The following is a 21,803-nucleotide window of genomic DNA, read 5'->3' on the forward strand; positions in this document are numbered from 1 at the left end:
GTACTACAGCCTTTTGGTATATCATCAGCAAGTACTACAGCCTTTTGGTATATCATCAAGTACTACAGCCTTTTGGTATATCATCAAGTACTACAGCCTTTTGGTATATCATCAAGTACTACAGCCTTTTGGTATATCATCAAGTACTACAGCCTTTTGGTATATCATCAAGTACTACAGCCTTTTGGTATATCATCAGCAAGTACTACAGCCTTTTGGTATATCATCAGCAAGTACTACAGCCTTTTGGTATATCATCAGCAAGTACTACAGCCTTTTGGTATATCATCAGCAAGTACTACAGCCTTTTGGTATATCATCAGCAAGTACTACAGCCTTTTGGTATATCATCAAGTACTACAGCCTTTTGGTATATCATCAAGTACTACAGCCTTTTGGTATATCATCAGCAAGTACTACAGCCTTTTGGTATATCATCAAGTACTACAGCCTTTTGGTATATCATCAAGTACTACAGCCTTTTGGTATATCATCAAGTACTACAGCCTTTTGGTATATCATCAAGTACTACAGCCTTTTGGTATATCATCAAGTACTACAGCCTTTTGGTATATCAGCAAGTACTACAGCCTTTTGGTATATCATCAGCAAGTACTACAGTCTTTTGGTATATCATCAAGTACTACAGCCTTTTGGTATATCATCAGCAAGTACTACAGCCTTTTGGTATATCATCAGCAAGTACTACAGCCTTTTGGTATATCATCAGCAAGTACTACAGCCTTTTGGTATATCATCAGCAAGTACTACAGCCTTTTGGTATATCATCAGCAAGTACTACAGCCTTTTGGTATATCATCAAGTACTACAGCCTTTTGGTATATCATCAAGTACTACAGCCTTTTGGTATATCATCAGCAAGTACTACAGCCTTTTGGTATATCATCAAGTACTACAGCCTTTTGGTATATCATCAAGTACTACAGCCTTTTGGTATATCATCAAGTACTACAGCCTTTTGGTATATCATCAGCAAGTACTACAGAAACGTGCTTGTCAAATATTCGGAGACATCTCATGTTGATGGCAGCTAAAGACGATGAAGAACATGATAAAGTTTTAGAAAATGCCGTGGAGACAGCTTCTAATGTCTACTTTTGCTAATAATGAAATCTCAATTAATTTATTTTGAGTGTTTTATTGTGAAATATGAAAACAGAATGTCTGTCTGGTCGTGCGGTATGCGCGCTGCAATGTCGTTCAGTCGTCTCGATGGTCTCGGGTTCATACCCCGTTACCACCTCGTCGTCCTGCGGGAGGTTTGAACTAGGATGTAGATCAGGCATGTCAAACTCATTAAGGTGTATGGGCCACATAGAAAACTTACTATGACCTGAGGGGCCGCAGCAAAAAAAAAAAAAATCAGTTGCAAAACAGCCTACTAGTTTTTTTGTAAATTAGAAATAATGTAATAGAATACAATAATTAATGGCATACATGTCCCTTAGCTACATTTGTAGTACTTTTGGTTAATTAAAAAATACTTTGATTACGCATTATTTTCTTTGACCTGATGCTTGACATCTTTTCTGGGATACCATTTTATTAATGTCAGGTTGAAGTTTGTTTGCCACTGACGCTTTCATCACAGATGACAAAATTTTGATCAGATAATCTCGAACGGTGAGGTGTTTTTGTAGCTTTTATTAAGAACTACTCACAGAGACCAGTGCATGCAAACATAGCTAGAATTCTGGCTGCAAATTTCCGCGATTCAACATACCGTTCAGGGTAAATAACTACATTTTTGGCACAGCCATTTCAATATACTCGATTTCAACTAAGAATCTGACTGCTATTCTATCAGCTCTAGTTGCACATTTCCAGCAGCATTTTTAGAATGAAATGAGAATGGAGATACAAAACACGAAAATTCTTGCTCTTATGTAACGAAGTCACGAAAACGGTCATTGAAAGCATCTACTAACGATTCTAGATGTAAGACATTCACCAAATGTCGCAACCGTATTTAATCTTTTTAGTTCCTGACACGTTGAGAAGTGTACAAGATTTTCACTTCATATTTGGTTTATCCACAGTCCTAATTTTGCTTGAAAGCATTTCACATGATTACACGCAGTTGTGAAAATTTTGTCTTTACTTTGAAGTTTCAAATTCAAGTCTTGCAGGAGACCAGTGGGATCAACTGCTAATGCCAAATCCTGAACACATTCGTCAGTTTGGAAATGTTCAACAGGTTCAACTTTCATGTTCAGAAACAATAGGATTTCCTCCCGCAGTGCAAACAATCTCTTCAATATTATATGTCATGAGAGCCAGCGGACTTCTGTGTAGTAGGGGACACAATCAAATTCGTGTCCAATGTCATCCAGTAACATTAAAAATTGGCGAGCATTAAAACCGCGGGTACGAATAAAATTGAGAAGCGACTGAAAACGGTCTTATGACATGTTGAAACTGTAATTGCTGTGTGCAGAATGTTTCTTGGTAAATGATGCACTGAAAATGAGCAAATTTAAAATGCATCAAAACCATTTCATTTCATGGTTGGTGCGCCATACCTTGTTAGACTTGATAGCTTTACCAGATAGATAAATTGTACTGCATTATCACCTCCTGTCATTTCTCAAAAACATCCTCGCTTGTTGTGGTGTTATGCATAGAACAGAACTGAAGTAGTTCCTCGTGTATGTCAAAATTCCTGTCACAGGTCCTTATGAATATAACCAACTGTGCTACACCCTTTACATAAGTTGACTCATAGAGAGCCAATGAAAATAATTCAAAATCAGCTATTTTGTTCTTTAATTGTTCACGCAACCTGACTGACATGTCATTTATTCTATCTGCCACAGTGTCACTAGTTAAGTCTATTTCTTTGAATGCTTTCAGCTTTTCTAGACAAATTACTTCGGCTCTAACGACACACTTCTTCATAAAATCACATTTATTAAATGATTTGCAATGGCTTACAATGAAGTTTGACAAAATGTAGCTTGCTTTCACTGCAGACTCACCCTCGTTGTTCAGTTTAACAAATACTATTTTTCAATTCAAGTAGCTTGTCATCTCTTGTTTTCCAGCGTAATAGTTTAACATTATTTTTATAATTTGTTAGGTGGCCAAGGGGGTCGCATGCAAGGTGGTCACGGGCCGCATGCGGCCCCCGAACACCCAGTTTGACATGCCTGATGTAGATTATCTTCAACTCTCAAAGAAAATCCGAAACATTTACAGTATTTCACAAAACGTTTCTCTGTAATAGCAGAACAATATTATTGAACTCGTGTATCTTGTTGCGCTTCTGGTATTTGGATCTTTATGTCGCCAAAGTAGACATTTACTTCATCACTGCAAATATTCATTTTTAAAACACACAGAGGTAAAAAAAATTGTAATATATTTTTGCATTCAATCCTTCAGATTCCACGTCACTTCGCAGAAGTCAGAGAAACATTGTCACCCCGCGACATTACCGTCAGCCTGGCCAGGCGTCCGTTAGAGGGACCAGACGCAGCAGGAGCAGAACCGGAAGCAGACGTCTGCGGTTGCCTAGTATCACTGTCAGGAAACCAGAAGACGACGAGCAGGGTCATCCAGGAATATTTCTCACCTCTTTGAATTACGAGGTCAGTGATAACAGTGTCCAGTTTTCTAGCTACCTAGTTAATCCACGATACACTCTGAATGCTAGCAATATTTATGTAGGTGTGGGGGGGGGGAGGTACGAAGAGTGCACATAATGTATAAATAATTGAAACCATATTGTTATCTTAGACAAGTCAGCTCATTTAGAATGGAGGATTTTTTAAAAAACTTGTTGCTAATAATTGAACACTAAATTTTTGTTCCACATTTTTAAGGCCAACAAAAGGGGAAAACCCGATTTTAATTGTGTCTAAATTTTAATAACAACAATAACAGTGCGCTAAAACACAATCACGTGGGTATCACCCCGCACACGTTTATTTTGTATGGAGCGAGGTAGAACTGTCGTTATTGATAGTATATACTTCATAGCTGAGAATATTGGAAACCAGCCCTTTTAAATGCATTGTTTACTAACAGATGATTCATTAATTGACCCTTCAGGCCCCCCCCCCCCCAAACCACCACGAGTTTTTGTGAAAACACAAACTCTCTTTGTAATCTTGTTTTTTATTATAGCATAAGTATTCGAGCCCTCTTACCTATTTATAGATACCTACGTTTAGAGACTGATTATAACAGTACATTCTTACAGAACTAATCAATCATGTTGGTATTTATATTAGTGACAAATGATTACAGGCCAAGTTTTTATGTCTACTTTTAAAAAGAAATTCCTTGTTCTATATTTGTACCTACTTGAATGCCACCTTTACAACTACATAGCGGCCTTTGATTTGGTTGCACTTATTAAATATCTAATTATCTATAAAGAAGACAATGCCGCTGTCAACCTTGGAGTAAAATGATTTCGTAGAGAAAGAAAACAATGGCTAGAGTCGATTGAGAGAACTGTGTCAATGAGTTAATAACTTGTTGTTTCAAGCCGAGATAAGACTAAATGAAGGCTAATTATCTGTAATCACACAAGGGCTCCTACGTGTCTGGTATCTCCCTTGATCCGACGACACTACCGACCATACAGCACAAAGACAGTGGTGTGACAAGTCAAAAACTCGCTGTCAGAGTCACTCAAAATTATGACAGCATTAATTATTATTTTCCATTATTTATTTATTTTATTTTAATTATTTCTCCATCCTACCCCAATTTCTTCACCCGCGCCACCCTTTCCTCTCCAGGCTAGACTTAGTTGACCACCTTGGAGATAGCTAAGGCGCGTCCTTTCATTTATCTGCCCTTGATCGGGGAAAGGTAGACACACAATCTCTTTTGTCTTATCCGCCGGATGTCTGACTGACGGTCGCGGTTGACACCACCTTGGTTTGAATGCAAGCTAATCCTTCCCCCCCCCTTCTCTCACGTCTCTCTTTGATCTAAGAGATTACCCTGGTCAACATACCGCGTGATATTCCAAGGTGCGGCTCCCACCTCGAGTCAAATCCACCCACGTGTAAGATAAATCTTAGCCTAGGACATTTCCTGTGTCCGCCCGCACTTTCCAGGCTTATATAAAGTAAACCAACTCAAGCCAGACCCTTTCACTCCTCTATCGCTGTCGATCGAGTCTGGACTATATCATTTATTCTCCCTCCTAGAGGAATACCTGGTGGTAAGCCGAACTTAATCACAAGTTCCATCTTAATTACTCTGTGTATATTTCCATTGGATTTTATCATGTGTATTTTGCCTAGTTCATTTATATTTAATTAGTGCATTGTGTATTTCTCACTGGCGTAAGTAGAAAACATAAACATGTCCTACGTATTTATTTTGTATTGCATTAATCTATTAATGCTACGTTGCTCAATTGATCGTTGGTGCAACCATGTATGTATATATTTGTACATCCATTTTATTTCCTTTATCTCGGTTGACCGCCTTGATAACTTTACTAGCGCACTGATACTGCGTCTAGAAAAGAGATAGGAATTATCTCCTCTGTAGTGAATTGTCTCCCCTGTACTCATTTTACTCTAAGGAGAGTTGCGCCGCTTGAAGGGACACCCTCTTCATTCAAGCACGCTTCATTGTTCTCGACCCACGGTCATATGTAAACAAACCATCTGGGTCGCTGACCACCGCCCATTCCCCCCCCCCCTTTCTTTCTCTATCCACCTGTGTTATTTATTTGAGATTATTATTTCCCCTTCTATGTACATTTTTATATTATTACTTTCCCTTTTATGTACATTTCTATATTGCTACTATCTGCCATCTATTTTCCCAAATCCCATTTGTCATCATCTCCTCATTGTGCTCTAAAGCAATTTCACCAATCTGACGAATGCACCTCAGTCGAGGGCATCGATAAGATGCATGAGAGACATGTCCTAACTTGTCTTTGTTTATCCGCAGCCTCCCTCAGGTGTCTGCCTATTTATGTGCTGAGTGCTATCCAGCACTGCACTGTCCTACTGAGACCTACCTATTTGCCTACTGGCCTATCTATGTGCTTAGTGCTAATCAGCGCTGCACTTGCCTAGTTGCTATCAAGAATCACCTATTGCCTATTTACCTGCCTATGTATTCATTGGATCAACGATCTATTTACCTGCATCTGTGCTTAGTGCTATTCAGCACTGCACTCGCCTACTGAGATCTACTGAACTCTACCACTTGGCGCTATCGGCATTGCCCGCCTATTCGACAGCCCACCTGTCAAGCTACTAGGTGAGACGTCCCTATAGACCCAGATCTGTGTGAGACGTCATAGCTACGCCAACCCTCTGCAACTCACTGGACATATCCTGTCAACTACGCTGCCCATGGCAGATCCGCTCTGCCCGCAGTAACCTTGTGCCCACGGTAGCCGGCCACCCGCCCTACTGTGCCCACTACAGATAATAGATTTTGGGGATTGAGACTCCACAAGAACTATATCGCCGGCGTCCCTCTATCCGCTAGAGCGCCACCTCCAGCTGCAGAACCTCAAGCCAGGACACAGCCAGCTGCGACATCAACAGGAATACCAGCTAAGTCAGAGGACAAAGTGACATACTCTCTTATTATGTGCAAGAGTGATGATTAAACATAGGATATACTAGAGATAGATGCAAACCCTCCCCCTTTTATTATTATATGTATATTTATGTAAATAAATATCCTTTATTTTAACTTTTGTATCTATCTTTCATTGCTTTGTCTCGTTGCGTGTCTGCTCCCGATTCACATGCTGATAAGTGGGGGTGTGATTGCTTTCAAAAATAATCATCCCCTAGACATAAAACGTGCCAAACACACGTCACATTTCCCTACCTGTCACAAGTGGTGCCCAAAATGTTTTAACTTACGGGCCACATACCCATTTCTGACTCACCCGTCACTCGTCGCTTTACATCCGAAACATTGTCAAGTCAAATAGCACTGTTCTTCTTTATCTTTATTGTAAGTCTAATAGAACTGTTTCTCTTTATTTTCATCATAAGTCTAATAGAACTGTTTCTCTTTATTTTCATCATAAGTCTAATAGCACTGTTCTTCTTTATCTTCATCAGAAGCTCAATAAAACTGTTCCTCTTTTATCTGCTAGATTACATCACGCCACGGGTCGAATATGACCCTTGGGCCGTAGTTTGTGCACTACTGCTTTAAGACTAAGACTATATGACCATTGCTCTCCTGTGTATGTCCTGAATGTCTGAGATTAGTCTTTAAGTAAGGAGGTGGAGGAGTCTAGTAGAGTCACCACTGCAGTTTCGTGCAGCCCCTAATTATAATTTTATGGGTCAGTAAAGGTTTTATGGCTTTACTTTTCATTTTGACTTGTCAAATAAACCTCAGACATGCGCAGTGAGGACAACTAAGCTTGTGAACGTTATATATGTAACGTCTGTATTATATAAGATAAGATAAGATATGTTACTAGAACTTTGTGTTTCATCTTAAGCATAGCCAGCATACATGGATTTACTTTGAATCTATATTAATGTAACAAGCCTTTGAGATTATATTTTTTTGTATGCGAATGATCTCTTCACACTAAACATAAAGAAATGATTTGTTACAGCCAATTATAAACAAAGGGAGCAAACCAAAATAGTATGGCTGTAATGTCTTTTAAAATTCTGGGAATAAATATATTGAGAAATGACTTGCACCCCTCAACATTCAATGAATCCACCTTTTCCTATTAAATGATGAAAGACACATTTTCACAGTCATTATTACACCTGGAGGCTGCCTGGGAGAAAAGTTTTACTTGCTGCTTCAAACACCACCGCTAGGGCCGATATCTATTTCGATTAATTTAGTTTGTGTTTCAAATGGACATGATCACACTTGGCGGCAAATCTATAAATAGCTTACTTTTTGGTGCATCCGATGTACAAACCACGGAAGTATAGACAAGGGAAAGCACTTGAATAAGTCATAAGAGATGTAATAAATGTACATTTTCAGCAATAAAGAATTGTTAAGTTGTTTCGTTTACAGCACCAAAAGTTGGCGAATGTTATAAATCTACGCATGATGACTATTGGAACAGATTTATACTTACTTTTATATTTAAACTAGACATATGTTACCCGCGACCCGCGGGTCTTTATTTGCGCATTACTTTCGATATAGTCACTGAGAGTGTTTTGTAAACAATTAAACGAAACAATAATGTAATAAGTAAAGCGAATGTGTCAATGTAAAAATAGTGTGAATGAAGCTATCAAATCAAAATTGCTAATAGGCTTAATTAAATCCATTTTTTTTTTTCAAATTAAAACATTTGCTTGTAGGCCGACATATATTTGATTAAAATTTGAGATGAATAGACTAAATTTTGTATGTTCATGTGTATAAAGTATAAAGTAGATCTTGAGGTAGACGTAGATCTAAATCTACACTAATCTAGAGTTCTGTGCTGCGCATGCGTGAACTTTTTTTCATGAATGAATATAGGCCTATCTCAACACGGCTACGCAGCTTTAGCGAACAGCGAACGAATGTATTAAAAATGCTTTAGAAAAACAAATTTGAATGTTAATTTGATTAAAATATCAAATGAATGGACAATAATTAGTATGTTTATGTGTTAAAGCATAAAACTATCTTTGCGAAAAGAAGTTTTATCATCTTAGAGTTCAGTAAGAGTTTTAGACCTAGGCCTAGGAATAGACTCAGACCTCAGAAGAGAGATGTGTTAATGTGTAACCATTTGGTAATGTCTAATGAAAGAATGTTCGCCAGGAAATCTGTAGATATCAGGAACTAATTTATGTAAAAAATGCTTTTGAATAATCTAGTGGATTGGATTTATATGTATGTTAAACTTAGCTAATGATCCTTTCACGTTATTTCTCTTTCGCTACGAAAATAAAATTAGGTTTGCGAAAATGGGTTTACCCGAAGTCGATACATTCTTATCTATTAAAAACGAAAAGAGCGATAGCTTTGTTAAATGAATGGGATTATAAAGTGAATAATTTAACGAAATTATATTTACTACGCGATTCATGAATGAATATAGATCTAGGCCCATCTCAACTCAGCTTCGCAGCTTTCGTAAGTGAATGTAGCTTTAGAAAACCAAATTTGAATGTTTATTTGATCAAAATATGAAATGAATGGACTTTAATTAATATGTTTATGTGTTAAAGTATAAAACTATCTGTGCGAAGAGAAGTTTTATCATCTTAGTGTTGAATTAGAGTTTTGGATCTAGGGATGGGATTATAAAGTAAACAATTAAACGAGTTAATATTTAGTACGCGATTCATTACGGAATTGTCTAATGAAAGAATGTTCGTCAGGAAATCTGTAATCACAGATATTAGGAACTAATTAATGTAAAAAATGCTTTTGAAACACAAAATTGAAGGTTAATTTTATTATATAATGAAATTAATGGATCTTCTTTTGTATTTTCATGTGTCAAAGTAAAAAACTATCTGCGCAAAGTGTATTTCTTAAAATTAGATCTAGGTCTAAATCCTTTCTATCTTTTCTCATGTCAACATTGTAGACATGGCCTAGATCCATAAAATACTATAGCTGTAATAGAGTCGGACAACTTTATTTTTTTTGAGGGTCTTAAGTTTGTTTTAGGGCTACAATACATACACTACGGTCTAAGTTGGTACCCAAGGAACATTCCTGCCTAGTTTTATCAAGATTGGTCAAGCGGTTTTGATGTCTATAAGTAACATACATACATACATACATACATACATACCCCTCACATTCTACTTTATAATATAGACTAGACATATGTTACCCGCGACCCGCGGGTCTTTATTTGCGCATTACTGTCGATATAGTCACTGAGAGTGTTTTGTAAACAATTAAACGAAATAATAATGTAATAAGTAAAGCGAATGTGTCAATGTAAAAATAGTGTGAATGAAGCTATCAAATCAAAATTGCTAATAGGCTTAATTAAATCCATTTTTTTTTTCAAATTAAAACATTTGCTTGTAGGCCTACATATATTTGATTAAAATTTGAGATGAATAGACTAAATTTTGTATGTTCATGTGTATAAAGTATAAAGTAGATCTTGAGGTAGACGTAGATCTAAATCTACACTAATCTAGAGTTCTGTGCTGCGCATGCGTGAACTTTTTTTCATGAATGAATATAGGCCTATCTCAACACGGCTACGCAGCTTTAGCGAACAGCGAACGAATGTATTAAAAATGCTTTAGAAAAACAAATTTGAATGTTAATTTGATTAAAATATCAAATGAATGGACAATAATTAGTATGTTTATGTGTTAAAGCATAAAACTATCTTTGCGAAAAGAAGTTTTATCATCTTAGAGTTCAGTAAGAGTTTTAGACCTAGGCCTAGGAATAGACTCAGACCTCAGAGGAGAGATGTGTTAATGTGTAACCATTTGGTAATGTCTAATGAAAGAATGTTCGCCAGGAAATCTGTAGATATCAGGAACTAATTTATGTAAAAAATGCTTTTGAATAATCTAGTGGATTGGATTTATATGTATGTTAAACTTAGCTAATGATCCTTTCACGTTATTTCTCTTTCGCTACGAAAATAAAATTAGGTTTGCGAAAATGGGTTTACCCGAAGTCGATACATTCTTATCTATTAAAAACGAAAAGAGCGATAGCTTTGTTAAATGAATGGGATTATAAAGTAACAATAAAACGAAATAATTTTTAGTACGCGATTCATGAATGAATATAGATCTAGGCCTTTAACTCGGCTTCGCAGCTTTCGTAAACGAATGTAGCTTTAGAAAACCAAATTTGAATGTTTAGTTGATCAAAATATGAAATGAATGGACTTTAATTAATATGTCTATGTGTTAAAGTATAAAACTATCTGTGCGAAGAGAAGTTTTATCATCTTAGAGTTGAATTAGAGTTTTAGATCTAGGGATGGGATTATAAAGTAAACAATTAAACGAATTAATATTTAGTACGCGATTCATTACTGAATTGTCTAATGAAAGAATGTTCGTCAGGAAATCTGTAATCACAGATATAAGGAACTAATTAATGTAAAAAATGCTTTTGAAACACAAAATTGAAGGTTAATTTTATTATATAATGAAATCAATGGATCTTCTTTTGTCTTTTCATGTGTCAAAGTAAAAAACTATATGCGCAAAGTGTATTTCTTAAAATTAGATCTAGGTCTAAATCCTTTCTATCTTTTCTCATGTCAACATTGTAGACATGGCCTAGATCCATAAAATACTATAGCTGTAATAGAGTCGGACAACTTTTTTTTTTTTTTGAGGGTCTTACATTTGTTTTAGGGCTACAATACATTCACTAAGGTCTAAGTTGGTACCCAAGGAACATTCCTGCCTAGTTTTATCAAGATTGGTCAAGCGGTTTTGATGTCTATAAGTAACATACATACATACATACATACATACATACATACCCCTCACATTCTACTTTATAATATAGATAGAAAGAAGGAAAAATGTAAAAATACTTAAACTAAGAATTTATTTCCCTTGGTCGATATTAAAGAAAATAATTATTTACCAAAAATTAATTAACTAATTGGTTAATTTTTGGTAAGGTACGCTAAATAATTTTGCAAAATGTTAACTTGATCCGACAATGAGTGTTTGGGAACAAACGTGTACAATTTATCTAAGGGGACAAAATTTCCCATATTTAGCCATTTCCCTTAATACTGAACGATTAATTTGCCTTGTTGGTAGCAAACCAAATTAATTAATTACCAGAAATTAATTGACTAGTGTTTGATTTTTTTTGTATTGATTCATGTTTTGTTAGGTACCATTACTAATTATGTAAAGTTTCAACTTGATCCGAGAATGGGTTTGGGAGAAATAACGTGTTCAAATTTTTTTACCAGACAAAGTTAAAGATATTAGCTTTTGAAAAACTTCGTCTCGTTATCTATTGTTTACTCTCTCTTTATTCTCTGTCTCTGTCCACTAGCGGATCCAGAACTTTGGAGTGGGGGGGGGGGGCGATTTTTTTTCAAACCCTAACCCTAACGCCCAGTAAACCCTAACCCTATACATAAACGTGCGTACAGCACATATATATACATATATATATATATATATATATATATATATATATATATATATATATATATATATATATATATATATATATATAACAATAAATAAGCAGTATTTGTCAGTATTTTCATGCATTCTTCACTGCAGAAACGCATTCTCCTGACATCTACAGCTCTTTATCCATCAGTGGAGTTCGGGGCGAAGCCCCGACGCCAAAAAGCGTTTTCTTGCATTTTTCACTGCAGAAACGCCTGATCCTGACATCTACAGCTCACTATTCATCAGTGAGTTTCGGGGCGTAGCCCCGACGCATAAAGCGTTTTCATGCATTCTTCACTGAATAAAAGCATTCTCCTGACATGTACAGCTCTTTATCCATCAGTGGAGTTCGGGGCGAAGCCCCGACGCCAAAAAGCGTTTTCTTGCATTTTTCACTGAAGAAACGCCTGCTTCTGACAACTACAGCTCACTATTCATCAGTGAGTTTGGGGGCGTAGCCCCGACGCATAAAGCGTTTTCATGCATTCTTCACTGAAGAAACGCATTCTCCTGACATCTACAGCTTATTATTAATCAGTGGAGTCCGGGGCGAAGCCCCGACTCCAAAAAAGCGTTTTCTTGCATTCTTCACAGAAGAAACGCATTCTCCTGACATCTACAGCTCATTATTAATCAGTGGAGTTCGGGGCGAAGCCCCGACGCCAAAAAGCGTTTTTTTGCATTTTTCACTGCAGAAACGCCTGCTCCTGACAACTACAGCTCACTATTCATCAGTGATTTTCGGGGCGTAGCCCCGACGCATAAAGCGTTTTCATGCATTCTTCACAGAAGAAACGCATTCTCCTGACCTCTACAGCTCATTATTAATCAGTGGAGTTCGGGGCGAAACCCCGACGCCAAAAAAGCGTTTTTTTTCATTTTTCACTGCAGAAACGCCTGCTCCTGACATCTACAGCTCACTATTCATCAGTGAGTTTCGGGGCGTAGCCCCGACGCATAAAGCGTTTTCATGCATTCTTCACTGAAGAAACGCATTCTCCTGACATCTACAGCTTATTATTAATCAGTGGAGTCCGGGGCGAAGCCCCGACTCCAAAAAGCGTTTTCTTGCATTTTTCACTGCAGAAACGCCTGCTCCTGATAACTACAGCTCACTATTTATCAGTGATTTTCGGGGCGAAGCCCCGACGCTAAAAGCGTTTTCTTGCATTCTTCGCTGAAGAAACACATTCTCCTTACCTAAAGCTCATTATTCATCCTATTAAAAAAGGACCTTTTGAATAATATTGTACTTGAAAAATATTCTAATTTGAATGTATACGCCCTTAATACATTGCAAATAAAACCGATTTGTTCCTTGAAAAGATCAGATACCCCACATATTTAGATTAAGGCTTTGAGGATCGCCGCCGAAAAAAAAATGCAATAAATAATATTCAATAAAATTCAAGCATAAATTGTGAGTTCTAGTCCCAAATTTAACTAGAAAGATATTAGATTGAGTAGAGGTTGGAAAAAAGGCTAGTCATCTCAATCGTGACTCTTATACTGAAAATTTTTGTTTGAATTCTAACTTTTCCAAAGCAAAGTCTTTCTTAAAATAATTATGATAAATTCATGTGAAATTACATAAACTCTGTCTGGAAATGGGAGGGGCGGTAGAATGAAAACGATTTATCCTCGATCCTTTTTATAATTTCTGCTAATGATTGCATTTGGCATTAAAGAATAAATTATATTAGTGGCTGATTTTTTTTTACATTTTGTAATTTCTTAACTATAATACAAAAAGAAAAATTATTGCTTTGTCCGATAAGGGAAAGGAGATGGCATGTATCGCCCCTGCCACCTTTTTCCTTTTATATTTACTAATCATAAAATTTGAGATTAGAGTGTGGTGCGACATAATATACAAATGGTATCACATATCAATTATATAGAAATTTAACTATTTTTGTTCACAAACTATGATTCCTCCATAAAAATATGACCGCCCCCCCCACTCAGAGGGCTAGAGCGGGGAGGGCAGTACATGCAATCGCCCCCCCCCCCTTACCCCACCGAATCGGCCAAGATACCTGAAGGAGAGCGACATAATATCAAATTTATATATCAATGCAACTAATCTTGCTCACAAACTATGATTTCTCCATAAAAGTAGGACCGCCCCCCCCCCACTCAAAGGGTTTAGGTGGGAAGGGCAGTAGAGGTTTCGCCCCTCCCCCACACACACACCAATCGGACAACAGGGGAACGACATACTATAAAGATCGGTTAAAATATCAATAACAAGTTTTAATCATATAGATATTTAATTGATTCTTTTGGCAAGCTGTGATTTCTACAAATAAATTGGACCGCCCCCCCAACTCAAAAGTTTATGGTTGGGGGGGGGGGCGGATTGATGCTATCGCCCCCTCCCGACCCCACCTAATCGGCCAACATACTAGAGGGGGGGGGCGAAACAATCTAAAAATAGTTTGAAATATAAATAATTAGTATATATTATTCCAGGGGGGGGGTCGGCCTAGTGGGGGGGCGATCGCCCCTACCGCCCCCCCCCTGGATCCGCCAGTGTCTCTGTCTCTCTCTCTCTCTCTCTGTTTATCCAGTCTGTCATTCTCTCTTCAAAGGCTATGTATAAATCAATATGGGGGTATGTTACGACTATAGTAATCTCTTTCCAATGATATGTCTTAGTGTTGGTTTAAACTTTCTAAATACTCTGTTCCCCATTTCACTTCCTGATCTGCCTCTATTGCTCTAATGTATGATCTACTTCTTTGTACTGAGAGGGAAATACACGTATAGTGTAGACTGTATAGGGGACTTAATCTTTTGTTGCTGTAATTTACAGTGATCTTGTGCTTTTGATTGATTGTCACCAGGTACAGGTGGAGTCTCGCAGCCATTCTCCTTTCTTCCTGCTCGCTTTCCTTCGGCCTTATCTTCGCCTTTTTCTTTCTCTCTCTTCCTCTCTCTCTCTCTTTCCCCTTCTCCTCCTTTCTCTATCTACCTTCTATCTCACTCTCTTTCCACCTCTCTGTATTTCTCTCCCTCTTTCTATCACTCCCTCTCCTTCCCCCTCTCTCTCCATCCCTCTCCCTCCCTCCCACTTCCTCTCCCTTTCTCTCTCTCCCTCTCCCTCCCTCTCTCCCTCCCTTTCTCTCCCTCTTTCTCCCTCCCTCCCTCTCTCTCTCCCTCCCGCTCTCTCTCCCTCCCTCTTCCTCCCTCTCTTTACTTTCTTCTCTCTCTCTCTCTCTCTCTTTACTTTCTTCTGTCTCTCTCTCTCTTTACTTTCTTCTCTCTCTCTCTCTCTCTTTACTTTCTTCTCTCTCTCTCTCTCTCTTTTTACTTTCTTCTCTCTCTCTCTCTCTCTCTTTACTTTCTTCTCTCTCTCTCTCTCTCTTTACTTTCTTCTCTCTCTCTCTTTCTCTCTTTACTTTCTTCTCTCTCTCTCTCTCTCTTTACTTTCTTCTCTCTCTCTTTCTCTCTTTACTTTCTTCTCTCTCTCTCTCTCTTTACTTTCTTCTCTCTCTCTCTCTCTCTCTCTTTACTTTCTTCTCTCTCTCTCTCTCTTTACTTTCTTCTCTCTCTCTCTCTCTCTCTTTACTTTCTTCTTCTCTCTCTCTCTCTTGCTTTGCATGCTCTATCTAAACTGATAAGCTTGTATATTTATTATTTACTCTCCTATCTGTTCGTTAATAGATCAAGTATTGCAAGCAAAGTGTTCTCTTGGACCGCCCAATCACAATCACAATCACAATCAACAATCAACAATCACAATCACAATCAACAATCAACAATCACAATCACAATCAACAATCAACAATCACAATCACAATCAACAATCACAATCACAATCAACAATCACAATCAACAATCACAATCACAATCACAATCAACAATCACAATCACAATCACAATCAACAATCCCTGAGTTTGTAGCCAGCACCACTGACCAACCGCTTTACGACTTCCCTTAAAAGTTTCCCATAGCGAGTTAGGCCTCCTAGCATAAATCTAAATATTCCCGCCTTTATCACAGAGGTTAGAGTGAACTTTATTTGACCTTATTCTAGACACCTCCAACAGATCTTAACACTAAGTGATTCATTTTCTTTTACAGTTCTGAGCAATAGATCTGGCAGGTTTCTTCACTGGCGGTTCGCTTTGTCAAGATTCTATAGAGCTAAAAGCTATTTATTAAATGCCTGTATGAGTGTTAATATTAACATAAAGGTTCGCAAAAATCTAGCCTTCAAATCAAAACAGTAAGACATACAGACCCATACGAGATAGAGAGAAAGAGAAAGTAGGGTGCCGGGCTATGTATTCTAAAGGAATGTTTCTAATACATTCTCACTACATGTATAATTTAAAAAAGACCTCTCTCTCTCTCTCTCTCTCTCTCTCTCTCTCTCTCTCTCATTATCTTATAGATTACAGACGTTACTTCAAAAAAGAAGATAATTACATCCTACACTTTTTATATGTTAATCTAGTCATGCATGTTATTCTGACTTAAACTCTTTCTCTCCTAACTGACGATACCAGCGTTGATTCCACCAGAATCTGGTAAATAATTACAGAGAAAAAGAGTTAAACTCTGTAAAGTCATTAGTTTTTCATGCTGTAATGTCACTAAGGAAGAAAGAGCCCTTGTAAGACTTTGTTCTTGCTCTTTTAAAACTACAAAAAAAAAAAATGCCGTGAAAATATAAAAGCTGAAACAAAGGCGTTGTTTTGTAAAGTGGTTATAAAAAGTGGAGTTGTTTTTTAAACCCTAACCTATGTAACATATAATTTAATTTTTAGATCTAGATCTAGTAACTGAACATCAAAAATGAGAGTACTCTCGTCTCATAATTATTATTTTGCAATTTTTAAATAAATATCTAAAAAAATCTAGGTAATCAATCTATTTAAATGTACATAAGATGATTAAAATCAACAGACATGAATTATTTCGATCTAGGATTTTTGAAAGATTATCTCAATGGAAACTAACAGGTACTAACAGGAAATGGCGTTGTTTTATTTATTAGCGTGAATGTATAGTTCTGTGATTAATAGCCCATTCTAAAGAAAATCCGAAAAATGATTTTGAATTATTTCTAAACTTTGAAAACTAAAGATCATTACTTTTCTAAGACAGAAAAGATTTATTGGGGCGACTTCCCTTAGAGCTTGAAAAAGAGTTATGTACATAAAAATCTAGATATATATATTTATAGGTCTTTGAATCGATCAATCGCGGATAAAAATTTGTTTCCGGTTTCCAGTCTAGATATAATATATAAGTATATGACCTAAATATTTTGAGTTTTTAGTCTGTGTAACTACAACAGTGCCCCGGTGTATTTAAAACAAAACAATAATCGATTAATTTGAACGTAACATAAAGTAGAAAATAATGACAAAAAAGATTCTTTTTATCAGACCCTGTGTCAGCTGACACCCTTCACTCCCCCCTCCTCACCCTCTTCATATACCTTTCAATTAGGGTCTTATAAGATCACTGGAGTGTAAAATGAAATCAATAACATTGTATCAAACTATAGATCCAATATATTCCCAGTCCTGTTCAATAAGATACACTGGTCTCTGTTTGGTACTTACACTCTGCTACATGGAATATATTAAGTCATAATTAATGGTAACAGATAACATGCGACTATACTTTCTATAGAGCAGTAAGTACACTGGGCATTTATATTTAATATGAACCTAATTTTTTTATTTGATCTGAATAACTTGTGTATAGCATTTGTTGTTTAAAGTTTAAAAAGTCTTTAGTCTGAGCATCTTGAGTCTCGAGTAAGGTGATTTATAGACATCTCCCAAACAACTGTTAACTCTTTCCCTCCCTAATTATATTTTCACATTCAGACGGAATAGCTCATTTTGCTCATTCGTATTTCACTACCATATTATGATTAAGCTTCAATAACTTTGTTTTGACCAGAAAATGTTTTATTTGGTATAGGGTTAAAGTGGAATGCATTCTCCTTCTATATAACATAAAGAAAAGTTTATAAAATTAAATATTAATTTAATGACGTCAAATCAACGATGGTATCGTCGATTAGGAGAGAAAGAGTTAAGCCAGGCCGGAAAAATGGAGCTTTTATTTTTGTTTTGCTGGACTAGAGTTTCAAGAGCTGAGGCTTAAAACTCTCGACAATTACAAATTTGATGGATACATATAAAACATAGTATATACTTTTTATAAACAAGCATTGATTGAAAAAAAAATTGAATAGTTTGTTATTCTCGTTGTTTAGAATGACACTTTTTCCCCCCGTTCAGAGGTAGATTTACTTGTTCCAGAAGGCTAAGAGGGTGTTTTATTGTGGGTAATTGGACTTGAAGAAGAAGAAAATCTAGGCTTGAAATCTTAGACTAATTTTTTTAAGATCCTGCCTCGCCGCTCGGCGCATAATGCTGCGATTTCACTCGACAGAGATCGGTCGAGACTTATCGTCAAAGAATGCCTCAACACTGACCTGTGACGTTGCAGGTCAGTGTTCACGCCTTCTGTGACGATTGGTCTTGGATCGGTCATAGGTGGCTTCCCAGCTGTTGCGCATATATTTTATGTCTACTAGTTGGAACACTATTCTATACGTGGACTGCCTTTATTTCGCTACGTTAGAGCTGACTTTGGTCCGACGTGCCTAAGGAGATGTGCCACGTATCCCCCCCCCACCACGCTCGGCCATCATTTTACACAGGGGACGAGCACCAGTTCGAGAAATGACTTCTGTATTGGAGACAGGATCACGGTGTTAGTCCTACGATCCTTCTCACCAGTCGCTGCTGCTTAAAATCTATGAATTAGCAAAATAATAAATCCTAAAAAAAATAGTTAAAAAATGCTTATTGAAAGGAAACAACTCCGCACTTTGAGCTATATCTCTCAATAATGTAGAAGTTATTTCGGCTAATCGCTATAAAAATTAATAATCAATAATTAATTGACTAATTAGTTCTTTTTGTTTATGTATTAATGTCTTGTTTGGAACAATAAATAATTGTTTAAAGTTTCCACTTGATCCGAGAATGGACTTCAATGGGTGTAGGAGAAATAACGATCCAGTTATTTAAGGGGACGAAACCCTAAATATCTAGCTGTATATATTTTTTTTACCTTTACCTATCCCTTAGTCTGTTGGACCGTTGGAGCACCTAGCAAGACTTGTTGACCGTCTTTTTCAATTCCTCTCTGTCCTTTGCCCTGTTTAGAACGTCAATGGCAGGCCCGTCCATTCTTTTATGTTGTCCTCCCATCGCTTTCTCTGTCTGCCTCTTCTTTTTTTTCTGGTGCAGTTCCCTGAAGGAAGGTCTTTGCGAGCCCCGAAGATCTTGTAATATGGCCATAGATTTTAAGCTTGCGTTTTTTCACAGTAATTAGCAGGTCATCATGTGATGCATATGTAACTGCTGAAAAATTAAAAATTAATTTTCCTTGTTGGTATCAAGTTAAATAATTCAATCTCAGTAATTAATTGACAAATTGGTTAATTTTGTTGTTTGATTTATGTCTTGTTTATGCCAATGAATAATGGTGCAAAGTTTCCACTTGATCCGAGAATGGGTGTGGGAGAAATAACGTTTACCAATTTTTTTATCAGACAGAGTACATTACTTTATGTTTCGTAAAAATAGTATTTCACTTACATATTTGTTCTGAACCAGTGGTCATTGTTTGTGGTTTCAATCTTTCGCATCGATGTCCAGGCGACACTTTGAGAACCTAACAATGAGAACCGTTGGTTTATTCATACCCGTGAGAATGCCAGAAACATTAAAAATGCATCAGTGAGCGAAGACAATTATTTATTGATAGTCATGGAGATCAAAGAAATAGATCTACACTCTGGATGAAGAAGAAAAAATGTTTGATCACATTTCAAATACATTAGTAAATAATTGATATCGCTCTGTTTTGATCCGACATTGTTCTCGCGTCTCACATCCGGGGGGGGGGTTGCGAATCACGTGATTGCTAACTCCTTTACAAAAGCTGTGAGTTACAGTCTCGGCCTCAAGGTCTCTTCCATTAGAAATTACACGTTGAAGGGAAGTAACACTTTCTCAAGTTCAGTCGAGTTATTGAACATTGTTTTGGATCTTGATCTAAGTGTTTTCTGCCAATATCGTGAATATTTGTATTGTTTTTACTGTAAATAATGTCTGATTCGTTAGATCAAACTTAGTTCTCCAAGTTAATAGTGCAGACACAACGAGGTTAGTTTTCATTTGTTATCGACTAATCAAACATGTTGATCTTTTTGTTCTGTTTCAATAACTACACTAGGCTTAGCATACTAACCGTTCTATTGCAAGATTAAGATCTCCAGTTACAAAGAGAGTCACCACACTGGGTTTTAAGATTGTGAAATGAACTAAATGCATAGCACAGACTGTCGTGAATTTCTTCATTTGATTGTCGCCCCTAGTGTTTGTTTACATTTGTTAGACTGTGTACTGACCCCTATTTCGTGTTGTGATCTCTACTATGTGTGTAGTTGTTTGTCATTCAGCGTAATAAAGCTTTGAATGTAACATAGTTTTGTTATTGTTGAAGTACGACAGAGACGTATAAATATATTATACCTAGACTGGAAAATGGAAACAAATTCTTATCCGATAATGATCAAATCACAGACCTATATAAATACTTTATTATGTACGTAACTCTTCTTTCAGCTGTAATCTAGGATAATGGCTCTTTTCTGTCTTAGGAAAGTAATGATCTTTAGTTTTCAAAGTTTAGAAATAATGCAAAACCATTTAGTGGATTTGAATTAGAACGGGCTATTAATCACAGACCTATAGATCTATATTCTCGTGAAATAAAGACATTTCGTATTAGTTTCCATTTCTGTATCTGTTATTTAATTTTATTTTGTGTGCGCTTGTGTGTAAAGTGCGTCTAGTGCTTTATTTGGGATATTCTTTGCGCTTTAGTCCACTAAATAGGGGTGGGAGGGGAATTGTTTGGAGTTAAACGTGTTGTTTGAGCATAAGTCAAATGTCTGGGACTTAGAAATACTGGGCGGTTTACGGAGACTAGATCTATTTTTGTTCTTCTGTAGATCTTGTTCTTCTGTAGATCTTGTTCTTCTCTAGATCTTGTTCTTCTGTAGATCTTGTTCTTCTCTAGATCTTGTTCTTCTGTAGATCTTGTTCTTCTGTAGATCTTGTTTTTCTGTAGATCTTGTTCTTCTGTAGATCTTGTTCTTCTGTAGACCTTGTTCTTATCTAAAACTTGTTCTTCTGTAGATCTTGTTCTTCTCTAGATCTTGTTCTTCTGTAGATCTTGTTCTTCTCTAGATCTTGTTCTTCTCTAGATCTTGTTCTTCTGTAGATCTTGTTCTTCTGTAGATCTTGTTCTTCTCTAGATATTGTTCTTTTGTAGATCTTGTTCTTCTGTAGATCTTGTTCTTCTGTAGATCTTGTTCTTCTCTAGATCTTGTTCTTCTGTAGATCTTGTTCTTCTGTAGATCTTGTTCTTCTGTAAATCTTGTTCTTCTCTAGAACTTGTTCTTCTGTAGATCTTGTTCTTCTGTAGATCTTGTTCTTCTCTAGATCTTGTTCTTCTCTAGATCTTGTTCTTCTCTAGATCTTGTTCTTCTCTAGATCTTGTTCTTCTCTAGATCTTGTTCTTATCTAAAACTTGTTCTTCTCTAGATCTTGTTCTTCTGTAGATTTTGTTCTTCTCTAGATCTTGTT

At 36.7% G+C, this 21,803-nt stretch overlaps 1 protein-coding gene across 6 annotated transcripts in view; it reads left to right on the forward strand.

Moving 5' to 3' along the window:
- The window catches only part of LOC106075909 (nucleoprotein TPR-like), a 50,751-nt gene that overhangs the window by 12,942 nt on the left and 16,006 nt on the right, over positions 1-21,803 (forward strand). For all 6 annotated transcript variants that reach the window (XM_056038140.1, XM_013236788.2, XM_056038142.1 and 3 more), the window contains one exon: positions 3,406-3,611. In XM_056038140.1, the coding sequence (XP_055894115.1) occupies positions 3,406-3,611 (206 nt within the window). The remainder of the gene's footprint in view (positions 1-3,405; positions 3,612-21,803) is intronic.

Source organism: Biomphalaria glabrata, chromosome 8 (genome assembly GCF_947242115.1).
Source record: "Biomphalaria glabrata chromosome 8, xgBioGlab47.1, whole genome shotgun sequence".
Classification (NCBI taxonomy): Eukaryota; Metazoa; Mollusca; class Gastropoda; family Planorbidae; genus Biomphalaria; species Biomphalaria glabrata.